Source organism: Antechinus flavipes, chromosome 6 (assembly GCF_016432865.1).
Source record: "Antechinus flavipes isolate AdamAnt ecotype Samford, QLD, Australia chromosome 6, AdamAnt_v2, whole genome shotgun sequence".
Classification (NCBI taxonomy): Eukaryota; Metazoa; Chordata; class Mammalia; order Dasyuromorphia; family Dasyuridae; genus Antechinus; species Antechinus flavipes.
Window position 1 is genome coordinate 7,690,849 of NC_067403.1, and position 14,102 is coordinate 7,704,950.

The 14,102-nt window shown below is 38.4% G+C and overlaps 1 protein-coding gene across 5 annotated transcripts in view; it reads right to left on the bottom strand.

Moving 5' to 3' along the window:
• Positions 1-4,276: 4,276 nt before the first annotated feature.
• Positions 4,277-14,102, bottom strand: part of PROM1 (prominin 1) — a 132,398-nt gene continuing 122,572 nt past the window's right edge. For 4 of the 5 annotated variants that reach the window (XM_051964061.1, XM_051964059.1, XM_051964057.1 and 1 more), the window contains 5 exons: positions 11,021-11,136; positions 10,372-10,395; positions 9,901-9,969; positions 6,793-6,832; positions 4,277-5,601 (listed from right to left, as the gene is read on the bottom strand). In XM_051964061.1, coding sequence (XP_051820021.1) covers positions 6,814-6,832; positions 9,901-9,969; positions 10,372-10,395; positions 11,021-11,136 — 228 coding nt within the window. In that variant the 3' untranslated portion in view covers positions 4,277-5,601; positions 6,793-6,813. The remainder of the gene's footprint in view (positions 5,602-6,792; positions 6,833-9,900; positions 9,970-10,371; positions 10,396-11,020; positions 11,137-14,102) is intronic. The other variant, XM_051964060.1, reaches the window with a different exon arrangement.

A 14,102-nucleotide genomic window follows, 5' to 3' on the forward strand; every position in this document is an offset into this window, starting at 1 on the left:
CTGAATGGACGCCATCTCCCACACCCAGAGTACGCTGCCTTTGCTAAGGGAATTGGGAAGTGCATTATTTCAGGTTTCCTCCATGGCCAGGTTTGGTCTGTATTACAACACGTGCGAAGTTGAATGTGTTGTAATATAGACCAAACTTGGCCCTGGATGAAAGTGTGTGCACTCACATGTATTTATGAACACACATGCACATATAGTGTGTATATACATATATACATGTAGACATTATGGATATATATGCATATATGTGATGTGGGTGAGATAGCAAATGATGTGGTCTGTAGGCACCAGGTGAGGTGATTTAGGGGAGCACCAAATGTTGGAGTTCGGTCATGTGAAGAATTCGCAGTGGCCATTCTCTTTGGCAAAAAGTAGGCTTACTTAGGAGAAGAGATTCCAGCCAGGATAAAAGAGATACAACAGATACCAGTAATGGTAGTTAGTTGGGAGAGCACACAGTAAGGAAAGGGGTTTTAATAATTAATGATGGAAAACAGACTCCCCATTAGTGGGACTCCCCATTAGCCAGGAGAAAAGGGACACCCTCCATGAGGTTGGGGCTGACAGGCTAAATCCTAAGAGGGACTTAGCACCCTGAAAGAGTTAGCTATCCATAAGGAGGAGAAGACCCATAAGGGACAGAGTGGGGAGAAGAGGGACACCCGGTGGCATGGGGAAGGGGTGAAGGGAAAGGCTCCCTGAGGCAGAGTGCCAGGCAGATCCAAAGGGGTGCAGCCAAGATGCTGTGAGCCATTGACAGACTAATGGAGGAAATTTAACCTCAGGGACCTGACTGGGATTTCTTTGCTGGACACAGCACGTAGAGGTGCCCACGGCCTCCACAGGCATCTGACACAACTTGGATTTGGGGCCGGACCACCTCCACAGAGGGTGGGACCATGACCTAACCCAGATCTCTATCAGAGCCTTTTCCCCGCCTGCCCCAAGGAGCAATTCCATCAATGCTCCGGTCTCTTTGCCAACCCCACCCAGCCTCTGAGGGCCTCAACAAATGCACACATATACATACATATATATGTATATATATCTTGTTGAATCATTTTTAGTTGTGTCACTTACTAACTGCAAACTCTGGGCAAAATCTATAAAAGGAGCTGGAAAAGGAAATGGTAAACCATCCATCGCTTTGCCAAGAGAATCCCCCAAAGGGGTCCCAGAGCTGGACACAATCAAACCGATTAAATCCTTCTGGTCGTATTTTTGGCCAGTCCCATCAATGGCGATTTTTGCCTGACATTTATTACCACCATAATTTGCCCTCAATCAGCCTATTCAGAACCCGGCCACATTGGCAAAGTGCTGTAAGTTGAGCCCCCAGCTGTTGGCAGCTGGCAGTTATTCCCCAGGCTTATCGAGAGGCACCGAGGCTGCAGCTGGAAGCAAGGTGGGAATTACAATTAGAAGGGACCCTGAAGGGTCAGTCAGCAAACCATTCTGTATTTACAGCTGAGACCCAGAAAGAGCAAAGTGGGAGCCCAGAGCCTGGCTCCAGACCCAGCTCTTTCCTCCATCCCTGGCTGCACGGAAACCCGAACATAGCCTGCACTTGACAAACTGGAACATTCAGCTGGCGCAGATGGCAGCAACCTCGTACATCTTTAAATTTTATTTTGGAAATAAAAACTAGCCAGGTATGCTGGTGCGTAACTACAATTCCTGTTACTGGAGGGGCCGAGGCTGGCAGATTGCTTGGGCCGGAGCCGCAGGAGGGCTAACACTAATTGGACATTCACACCAAGACAGGAACTCTTGCGCTGAGCCCCTCAGGGGGTGCCCCCAGCAGGTGGAAATCGGACAGGTCAGAGCTCCTGTTCCTGTGCCAGGCAACGGTGGGATTTGGACCATGAGAAGCAGCCACTCTTCTAGACTGGGTGAGAGATACCCAGTATTTAAAAACAACAACTGAGAAATTAGACCAGGAATACCTCAAGATAAGCTAAGACACCTTCTCAGAAGCAGCTTCCCATTGCCTTGCACTGGACATTTGGAAATAAAGGCAATAATAAATTGGGGTCAATATTTTTGTTTTCACTTTCTAGTTCTTGTGTTTCAAATTCAGAAGCTTTGTGTTTTAGATCCATTAGGAAGTCCAACACAACCTTTGTCATCTTAAGCCATCACCACATGGATCACATCTGTTTGTGGACAGCTTGATCCCTAAATAACCAGCAATGGTTCAGCAATCAATGACTTACTGTTTTTGTTTCTCCTCTGCCACCAAACTAGTCAAAGGTCGAATCCACCGTAGACTCCATCTGAACGATTATGCTTCCAATTGGGATATCAATTGTTTTTAACTCTGGGGTTCTAAACTGCGAGCGCACAAACAGCTATTCCATGCAATCTTGGTCTTGCAGTGGGAATAAATTATTATAATAAATAACCTAATAAATAAAAAATTTTCAAGTCAAGCAGCTTAATTTGAATAAATTGCTTTACATTAACACACACACACACACACACACACACACACACACACACACACACACACACACGAGAACCTGATTTGAAATACATATGATTTGTTTTCTATTTCAAGCCTGGGACCCTAATTTATGGCTTGGCAATGAAGTGAAGGAATGAGCAGGGAATATAACCTCTTGTACGATGAAGAGAGGGAGGTTTGCTCAATCAAATGACAATTGTGGCAGCTTTTCTCAAACACCTATGGTTTGAGCCATATGGATCAGCTTCTTTGCCCATACATGTCTCCTTAATTTCTTGAGCATTTTAAAATTTTTTCCAGGGGGACAAGCAAAGAAAATCTGTACTTACTTTTACATGACAGCTCTTCAAATGCTTCAAGACAGCAATTAGCTGCCCCACAGCTCCCTAATTCTTTTCTTAGGCCAAATTATCACAAAGTTTCTTCAGCTAATTCTATTATGGCGGGATTCCCCGGTCAGTTTTTTTCAAGTTACTGGTTCTTTGGATACTATGGGTTATCAAAGCCTTACCTAAAATATTCTGCCAAGAACAGAATACAAAAATCTACAAATAGAATATGACCAAGACAAAGTAAAGATATGTTTATTTTTTAAATTTATTATTTTTCACTTTTCAAAAATTTTTTTTGAGTTTCAGATTCTCTCTCCTCTAGGCTCCCCATCCATTGGGAAAGCAAGAAATATATTATCCATTATACATATGGAATCATTCACATCAAAAAAATTTCCATTTTAGCCATCTTGGAAAAAAAAATGAAAAAATTATAGTTCAATTTACTGGTCTTATTTTAATGTCGTTCAATATGACATTAATTTTTTAAAATGTTGTTAGACTGAGGGGACCTTAAAGATAGATTATTTCATTCATTGTATTTATAACTCCAATGCTGTGCCTAATATGCAGAAGGTGCTCAAGTGATGCTTAATCAATGCAATGAACTTGCATTGCACTGAAGCTTCTAGGTTTTCTCACATGAAGTATTATCCATGTTTTTTATCTTGGACTTTACAGCTGGCTTTTTAATCCAGTATAGAAAATTTCTATTCAATTTGCACTCATTAAGACTCAGTCCATTGTCTTGGCCTGTTGATATATTTTTTTGGATTCTATTATCCAACATATTAGCGTGCTTCCCAACTCTGTGACATCTACCAATTAAATAAGAATGTCATTCATACCTTCACTTAAGGAAACAATAACCATGTTGAACAGCAGAAAAGGGCCAAGGCTAATTGCACAATATTTCAGAGTCTGATTCTTTTTGAACAGCAAAATAACGGTTTGGATATGTATACTTATTTTGTATTTAATTTATACTTCAACATATTCAATATGTATTGGTCATCCTGTCATCTAGGGGAGCGCTTGGGGGTAGGAGGGGAAAAATTAGAATGAAAGGTTTGGCAATTGTTAATGCTGTAAAATTACCCGTGCCTATAACTCGTAAATAAAAAGCTATTAAAAATTTTTTAAAAAAAAAGGGCCAAGGACAGATCATTGGATATCCCACTATTAAGGTAAAATAAGTTTTAAAAGGCACCATTTTATACATTCATTGAAGAAAGTATTTATATTTTATATTTGCTTATATGAATATGTTTTGTTTCCCTTATTGAAATGTATGCTTTGAAGAAATTTTTCTGTATTTCCAGTATCAGAGACACAATAGCCCTTTAAAAAAATACATGATATATTGAAACAAACCTAAGTTTTCACATGTAAAATTCAGTATCCTCAAGCCACCTTTCTTTCCCTGTTCCTCCCCCACAAATGAAAACAACTGTCATCCACAAACAAGTAGGCCATCTTATTTTTATTGGAACGAATTGGGGGACATCATTTTCAAGTGAAAGATACAACTTTTTAAAAAAACCTGACATTTTGAATAATTTTACACATGTGCTACATTTTGTTTATCTGAGATGAGGTCTCTTCTGACCTGATATATGAGTAATCTAGCAGAAAAATAAATCACAGCAAACAATTATTAGGAGCTTTCACCTAATTTTTAGGATCTCTTCCCAAAGAATCATTTATCATAGAAACAGAAAAACAGGGTGTCTGGCAAATAGTACTCTTCTGGCATCGTGTCTGTCTGAAAATTGTGACCATTTTTCAGATGGCCTCCTTTTAATAGTTGAGTCATTTGAAATCCATACAAATTATTTTGATGGCCAAATAATCCTGAATAGCTCGATTAGATTGGAAGCGCTCCCTCCAAGAGAAATAGCCTCAGTCTTTTTTCTCCCAAATTCATAGATCAGATGAATTGACATCCTCCTGGAGTTGACATCTATTAAAAACCATTCCAGTTTCCAATGACCTAAAAAAGCCAAGCACCCTATATATTTTATTTTTTTTTCAAATTACTATGAAGAATCAATCTGATTCTCAGATTTTTCTTCTGTATATTCTTTTCAAAACGATCATAACCGATCATTTAAAGAGTAGAAGAAATACCTTACAGGTGGCATATGGGCCCAAAAGGACATACTGTAGAATTCACACACATACTTTGGTAAAAAACGGATTCTTTAACAGCACCAACAATCAACACCAATCATGCTGGTTTATGCTCATTTTGAAAGTAAATTATTCAATACTAGGATTGTTTGGTTTTTTTTTTAAACACTTATAAGACTGTGGTAACAAAAGGTTTATATACAAAAATCACTGCATATAAAATGTATTTTCAATGTAAACGTTGTCAGTTTAATGCATTTCCCAAAATAAAATGGAACAATCACACACAGGTAGTCGTTCCCTGAAAAATAGCATTAAACAGAGCCGATATACAGGTATGGGTGGTTTTGAGATAGAAACCCAGTGTAAAAAAGTAAAAACCAAAAACTAAGATCTTCCTCTGCCCCCTACAACATCTGAAATCCAGTGGCAGTCGCCTTGAACAGTGGTCAACCCGAAAGATGTGCTGGTGATTGAGCTCTAGTCCGAAAATGCATGTCCCTTAGCTCATATCATAGCACCCCATGTGACGTCCTGCGGTTCCTTGGTTTAAAGCTGTGTGACTAGTAAGCCATCAAAAACCATACTGGATTTGAAAGGTGCTTGTAGATCAGAAGATAGGTAGAATGCTATGTTCTCTTCCACGTAAGCATCTTGAGACTGGAAATTAAGGGTCATAAAATAACTTAAGAAACATTTAAAGTCATCGAAATAGGATCAGTGCAAAAAGTTAGTCATTCAGAATCCTAAATAAAGTCCTGAAATGAATATGTATCACAATGCTATAACTAGCTGTTATGGAACCGGGGGAAAACAGCAAAAAACATGATCTCAAGTCACCTCTGCAATTCATGACATGAAAATAATGCAAAAATAATTAAGATAAGGCTCATTTGCAGAAGCTTCTACACTGCTGAGTATACTTGTCCAATGTTTATGCCCTTCTAAATTTCACTAATGTTTACAAAGCCCCAGGGCAGGATATATAGCTTGTATAAGAAGCTGAGGATCCGTGCAGGTGGACAATTGCAACTTATCCTCTCAAGGGGCTGTTTAGAGCAGGGCTTCTGAAACTTCTTCACTTGTGACTCCTTTTGACCTGAGAAATTTTTCCGTGACCCTAGACATTTACATATATAAAAAGGTTTACACTTAAAACTTTGTTGATAATAAATTATAATTTCACGACTCCCGCATTCAGTTAGGAGACCCCCATATGAGGTTGCAAACGACAGTTTAAGAAGCCCTGATCTAGAGCAGTAAAATTAAACTCAAATAGAAATGAGGGCCACTAAATAGTCCATAAAATCCCTGCTGGTCACATATTATCTTGGTTTTAAAGTGCAATATTATTTTCATTTTATTGCATTTTTCCTAATTTTGTTAAAATTACATGTCAATATCTGATTTGGATCAGAGAGACACTCAGAAATGCTGAAGGCCAAAGGTATGTTTGATAGCACTGGCCTAGAGCATGGAGAATCCCCATCCTCCTAAAAAGAATTTGGCCAAGTTCTCATAGTTAGCATGCATCAAAGGCAGGATTAAAATTCAAACACTCCAGCCTTCAAGGTCAGCTCTCTATCCATTAGGTCACTATATATGTAATATTTTATAATTATATATGTAAAATATTATATATGATTATAATATAATATGTAATGATATATAATTGTATGTGTAACACATTAATGATTAATTATATATGTTTATATAAATTATATATATATGTATAATGTGGAACAGGCTGTCTGATTTAAGGAATAAAAAGTCTATCATAATTTACTATATATTGCCAAAATTGATTCTGCTGGAGTCACAAATTATTTCATGTCGAAATTTCCAACTTACCTCATTCACTTCCAATATCTTCTACCACTGTTCCATGGCACTAAAAAAAAGAAAAAAAAGATATAACACTTTTGGAAAAATGATCTAGTGCGAAAGAACAACTGTGATAATGAGGAAGAGAAGACCTAAAGGCTTTTAGGATAAATTGAACTCATGAACACTAGTGGCAAAGCAAAGCTTCCAAAATGTGTAAGTCCTAATGGCATCCTCAGAAGAAATTCTCCGAAGTGGAACAGTCATTTAAATCAGTGGTTCCCATGTAGTGGTCTGCAATCCCCTTGGGGTTTTGCGATGTACAATAAGGCTGAAGTTAAAAATCTTTTAATGGCACCTTGGACAATAGAGAATTTCCCAAGTACATTACAGATCTATTTTTCCTCTGTGAAAACAAACAAGTGATCTTTTTAAAATATCTTACAATTATGACTGTATAATGTAAATTTTAACATGAAGCTTTTGGAGACAAAAACTATCACTAGATATTGTGAGTGCTTCATAAATGTAAAAGAATATTATGAGTAGGATATTGAATTGCCCTGTAGTAATTCAATACATTGTTGAAAAGGGTTTATAGAACCAAAAAATACATTTATTAGGAAGCAGTGACCTAAATGTTTTGATATCATTTCCAGATGTTTTTAAGAAAGTACACAGGAAAGCCTAGTCCGAAAGTTTCTTTTAAAAATCAATGTAATAAAACTACCATCGAGTTCAGAAAAAATTAATCTTCCCTCAAAAGTACATGGAAGAAAAATGTAAACTAGCAAAAGTAATAAAAAGAGAGAAGCCAGGAATGACTCGCTCTCCAATGGGATTGCTGCTTTTTCCTTCTCCTTTCCATGGAAGACAGAAAACAAGCCGCGTTTTAGTATAGACTTTATTACAAAAAAATATTCTCTGTGCTTGAAACCAAACTTTTTAATTTCTACTTTACAATCTTATAGTCTTTCTATTGATTAAGAATATATTAACATGCATTATGTACTGATTATGGCTATCTAAAGTAAATCTGTCCCTCAAAGGGACAGCTCAACAATGGTGTGAAAAAAGGCTTCCCTTTTCAAGTTATTGATAATGAGGAAATCATACTCTAAATGTAACTATGAAATGTCTCCCGAATCTGCTCTTCCTCTTCTTTCGTTGTCTTAAACCCCAAGTTTACATACAAAATATTTATTTCTCTATTATTTATATATACATAAATGTCTATATGTTTGTGTGAATATATGTACGTCTCTTTGCTTTCTCAGATTCCTTATTTTTGTCATTGCTGTATTCCAATAAATTCCTTGTATTACTGCCTGTTTATGAACCTCAGAATTAAGATCTAACAATAGTCTTTAGAAAACCTAAACCTCTAAGCCCGGGGGAATATGGGCAGCAAGTAAGAATCCTGAGGTCAAGAATTCTTCTTCAATCTGTCCACCAGCAAGTCTTCATTGACCCTTCCCAGCTAGCTGAGCAAATGCCAAATTAGAGATAGCTAGGTGGTTAGCACAGTGTAGAGTGGTGGACCTGGAGCTTGGAAGATGGTTCTGGGAACGTTCTAGCTGTGTGATCCGGATTAACCTCCCTGGTTCAGTTTCCTCAGCGGTAAAATGGGGACAATGTTAGCACCTCCCTGCTAAGGTTGTCATGCAGACCAAACGAGATAAAATGGATAAAGCTCGATATCTGGTACATAGTAGGTGTTAACCATTACACATTGTTCCTTTTCTCTCAACTTTGCATCTAAAATTTAGACTAAAAGAAAAAGCCCCAAATTGTTGCTTTTCTCAAACATCTGTGGTTCAGAGGTAGAAGCAATATCCTCTCCCTTGGGGAAGAAAGTCTCCCATTCTATGATCTGGAACAGACCCATTTTCTTGTTCTGCTTGAAGTCATTATGAGCAAGGGGCTCTCTACCCAACTTTTCATAGTAACTTTAGGCAGAGGGAGCAAAGGAGTCCACAGAAACACAAACCATCTTTGGCTCTGAAAAGAATAAGAATGGCTCCCACTTGTATTGCACTTCTCACTGTTGGCGCTGCTACGGGTCCGATATCTCATCTCACAAAATGGCACCTTTACCATTTTGTGGGGAAAGAAACCAAGAGTCACTAAGGTCCGTAAGTGACTTGACGGGTCACAGAACTCGGGATCCAAATTGAAATCTTCCTGTCTCCAAGACTACTTCTCCAGCCACAAAACTTCCCTTCCCCACATGTGCACAGGGCCGCATGGACATGGTTTTCCTTTTGTGAAATAAGAAACCATCTTGGGTTTGATTTAGTTCCTAGATTCATAGATTCAGTTCCTCACCAGGGACAAGTTAAATTAATGAGAAACTATGTATTTAAGAGAGGGGGAAATCCAACTCCTTGCTTCTCCTCCCCAACCCCAACCCCAAGCCTCCACCATGTGCCATCAAACTGAACATTTCATTCAGAAATAGCAGAATATACCACAAGCTGCATGGTATAAATCCAAGACAAGTTTCCTGAGCCCAACATGCAATAATACTTGTCAAATTTAACATGACTTGGTAAGCATGAGCCGATTCCTTTAAGGATGTCTTTCTTGAAAGGAGTTGTCTATTCCTCTCACGATTTCCTTACACATGTACAACATGATAGAAAATCCTAGATTACACATTTTAAAAACTTTTCTTTCAGAAGTGTCAGACTAGCTTATCTACATGACAAAACAGCATAAAACAAACTCCCCAAAGGACTGCTATAGAAACTCAATAAGCCTTATTAGTACAAAGTGATTCAGTGATTGTGGAGTAATCCGATTAAACGAAACATGTAAAACATGTGAATGCACTTAATCATCAGTGGCCTTTCACCTGCTGTACAAAGTAATTTTAAGACATTTTCATTCCGTGACATCTTGCACAATTATTCAGGTGTTTTGGTATTTTCAAATGCACCAAAATACTCGAAAGCATGACCAAATCTCCCCCAGTGCACGGTGTGACTTAAGATCAATCACGTCAAATAAACCATCATGCAGAAAAGAAAAAAAAAGTGGATTTTTACGCATGCAGACAATGCAATTAAAGGATTAATATAGCACATAAAGAGCCAGGACTATAAGGCATGCAGTTTCAGGTTTTTGTGTTACCTTGTCATAACAGGATTGTGAAGACCATATAAATGATCTTTATGATAACCATAATTACCATTTTCCATACTGTAACAAAATAAATATACCAAAAAAAGACTTATGTTATTGCTAAGATGAAAAAGTGGCAACATGGATTACAAAGACAATGTAAGAGGCAATGGAGAATAGATAAAAAACAAACTAATGTTGGTACAACATGTAAAAAGGTCAACTCAAATTCAGTATCCTTTACAAACCACCACCAAACACTCTAAACAACTACTTTTATACATTAAATATATAGATAATATATAGATGCATATAAATCTGTTTTAAGAGGCTTTACATTGACTGTATTTTCATCTGGACCTGTTTTGCAATAGACCTGTATGTTATTAGTCAAAGGTCCATCACTGAGTAACATAAATCCCCTCTACCCGCTTTATGAAAAGATTTAAATACTGTTAAAAAAAAAAAAAAAAGTCTTACTTTTTCATGGGTAAAGTTTCAACACTAAAAGATATAAAACAAAAAAGGAAACAATTATTTTTTTTTAAATACTCATGGAGGTAACAGCTGCTTTCCCATACTGCCTTTCTACTATAGTAGCTTAGAAGTGCTAAAAGGAAGGGCAGACTTGGGGGGGAAACAGATCAAGAACAAGGAGCGCAATGGATGAAGTTTAAAATGAAACACAAACACACACAAGAGGTAAGTTAATGGGATAGTGAGGAAAAACAAAAACAAAAACACCACACATGGTTAAATGAAAACTAGTAAAAACAGTTATCATAAAGTGAAATGCCAAGTCCCTGAGACAGAAGAACTGTAAATAAGAAATAGAAGATTGGTTAAAGAAAGCAAGGAAATTAAAGAGAAAATAATTAAGACCAGGATCCCTAGAGCAAAGGAATATTTAGTGTGACTGATAATATTTCATGTAGGGGAGCTAACTGACTATTAACTAGAGTAAGCCCTCGCTATACGAGATGTTTCTCCTTTATTTTTTATGACAAAATAGGAAAAATAGAATTTCTAAGTAAGTGGAATTATGTGAGTGGGGGCGATGGGGAGGCTTTGGGAAATTTTTATTTTAATGTCGAATCCCTTCCTTCTTCCTTAAAATCCACACACTTACTCATCATAGACATCTTCTGAATCCATTCGACGATAATGTTTGGATAGCTTTACGGCAAGAATGATAGCAGGAACTAAAAACATGGTGGCACCTCCCAAGCCAAACCAGAACGCATTCTGGAAGACAACAAAAGGCAAAACTTAAGTGAAATATCATGGGAACACAGTAGAGGTGGAATACTGGAGTGTTATCAAAGGTCTGAGTTCAAATCTGGACTCTGATAACCATAGGTAAATCAGTTCCCTCCTCTGCCACAGTTTGTGAACCTGTAAAAGCACTAGACTACACAGGGGATACACCAATTATCCCTTATCCTTTATCTACATCCTATGTTTTCCTGACTCTTGCTTGCAATTTATCTGCCTCCCCCTGAATTCCTTTTTGGTTCAGTTGTTTCCAGTCACAGCCAGCTCTCTGTGATCACATTTGGGATTTTCTGGGTAAGGATGCTGGAACGCCTGTGATATTTCCTTCTGCTTTTGATATTTCCTTCTTCAGATCATTGTGCACATGAGGCACTGAAGCAAACAGGGTCGAGTGCCTTGTCCAGGGTCACACAACTAGAAAGGGGCTGAGACTAGATTTGAATTCAGAGAGGGGTCCCGATACCCAACTCAGCCACTCACCTTCTAAGCCCAATTCAAATGCCACATTTTCCAGGAAGAGAAAACTTCTGGGACCCCTCTGTTTAGAAATGACTTATCCTTCTTCCCACAGCTCTGGGCATTTCATTGGTGAACTTTTTGCTCCACTGATTCTGTATTACTTTCTAGAAAAGCTGTTTGGGTATGTACCATATTCTCTCTCTTCGACTACATGCTCCATGAGGGAGGGAATGGGATCTTATTTAAGTTAAATTTCCCCCCTTCAAACTAGGACAATGCTCTGCAAACTGTATCATTCAAATGTTGATTACAATAATATGCCGTCCATACACTTAATCTGCAGCATCACCCCTAATACTCTATACATCAGAAAATTAGATTAATTGCTGTGTTCTGAAGATGTTCTGCACTCTCCCATGACATGAGCTATTCACTGGAGTTGGCGTGCCCTCTTCTCCTCACCTCCCACCAAAACTTGTACCAGCTGAATTTCTTCCAGTCTTTAACATTTAGCTAAAAATGCTACCTGATCCTTTTAAAAAGTGTTGTTTTTTTTTTTTTTTAAATTAAAGTTGTTTATTTTCAAATTACATGCATGGATAATTTTTCAATATTGACCCCTTCAAAACATCATGTTCCAAATTTTCCCCTCCTTCCCCCTACCCACTCCCCTAGATGGCAAGTAATACAATATATATTAAACATGTTAAAATATATGTTAAATCCCATACATGTACAGATAGTTATACAATTACCTTGCTGAACAAGAAAAATCAGATCAAAAAGGAAAAAAAAAAATGAGAAAGAAAACAAAAGGCAAGCGAATAACAACAGATTCACAAGGAACTTCATGGACCATCCAGTTCTAACCATCCTATCCCTACGCTCCCACCCCTAATGGGTTATCCAACCAAAGCCTTCACATTTCTATTCATCACATTGCCAAAAAGCCCATTCTGTTGTTAGCAGCTTTAACTACCAGAAAGTTTTTCTGGAATAGAACTCTTTCTCCTTGTCTCAGCCTGGGACTCTCTGGAACTATTCTGTCTTTGTCATACATTAGACCTCTTCTCCTACCCCCCCTAAACTCAAAGTCCCAAAGTTTCTCTGTTTCAGGTCTCACACACCCAATTATTTCTTTACAAGTTCCTCATGTGCTGGTCTCGATTCCCTATAATATTCTGTTCACTTTCTCTCCACGTGCAGGAGGTTATCAATGTCCCTCTCAAAACGGAGAGCTCAGAATTGAAAACAAACCAGATGTGGTCTGACCAGGGCAGGGGACACTGGGTCCACTATCTGCCTTTTCTGGACACCATTCACGGGCGAGCAGAGACTAAGCTTGCACGAGCTTTCTTTGGCAGCCATGGGTACTGTCATTTCACAATGGGGGTCACAGCCCACTGAAGCTCTCAAGCCTTTTCCTGAGACACCAGGAGTCTCCCAGTCTGTGGCTTTGGTTTCTGTACGCCTGACACTTATTTTCATTCCATGCTCTCTTATTAGAGCCAGCCCACGGTGACGAGAACATCCTATACAATGATTCTGGCATATACGTAAGTGAGATTTAAGTCTGTCACCCGGCTCCAGATCCAGTGCTGCCCCCTGTCCCCCACCAAGTTATTGGGGAAAAAACTGAGCTTTTCTTTTTTATGTATTTTTCATATTGTACTTGCCCCACGGGAAGAGGAAGATTAGTGATAATTGTCCCAAAGCTCTAGAAAGTCTTGATTAAAGATGAAGTTATGGTTAGTATAATTTTAATGTCAAATAGACTTTGTGTTACCCTGAATCTTTCAGGAAACGAATTGGCCGGAAGCACGGACTATTTGCCTATGTTTTGATTATGGTTTCTAAGGAAGGGGAAGGCTCGTGATAATTGCCCCAAAGCTCTAGAAAGTCCTGAATCAAAGATGAAGTTATGGTTAGTATAATTTTAATGTCAAATAGACTTTGTGTTACCCTGAATCTTTCAGGAAACGAATTGGCCGGAAGCATGGACTATTTGCCCATGTTTTGATTATGGTTTCTAGCTAATGATAATAACTTGCAGTGATGTGATGTTTTGCAGACATTAGTTGTTTGGATCCTAACAATCCTCTGTGGTAGACAGAATAGGTGTTGTTATTCCCATTTACATGTGAGAAAATTGGGGCTCTGGGGAGCAGAAGGGACTTTGTAGGCACATTTAGAGCTTGGATCACAGAAAGTTGGACGGGAAGGAAAACGGGTTCAGTCTAGAATCTAGGCCTTCTGCCTTGAAGTCCATTCTCTTCTCCCATATTGGAGGAGACAAAAAGGATACCATTAATTGTCACCCAATCAGAACTATCCAGAATATTGCTTGTATTTTTGAAGAAATATTTGCCAAAATATGAAGTATTTTACATGTATCTTCCCATAGCCTCTCTCATCTACTCACTACCAGCTAGAGGGCACTGGAGCGCACAGAATGCCAGGTCAGGAGTCGACAAGAC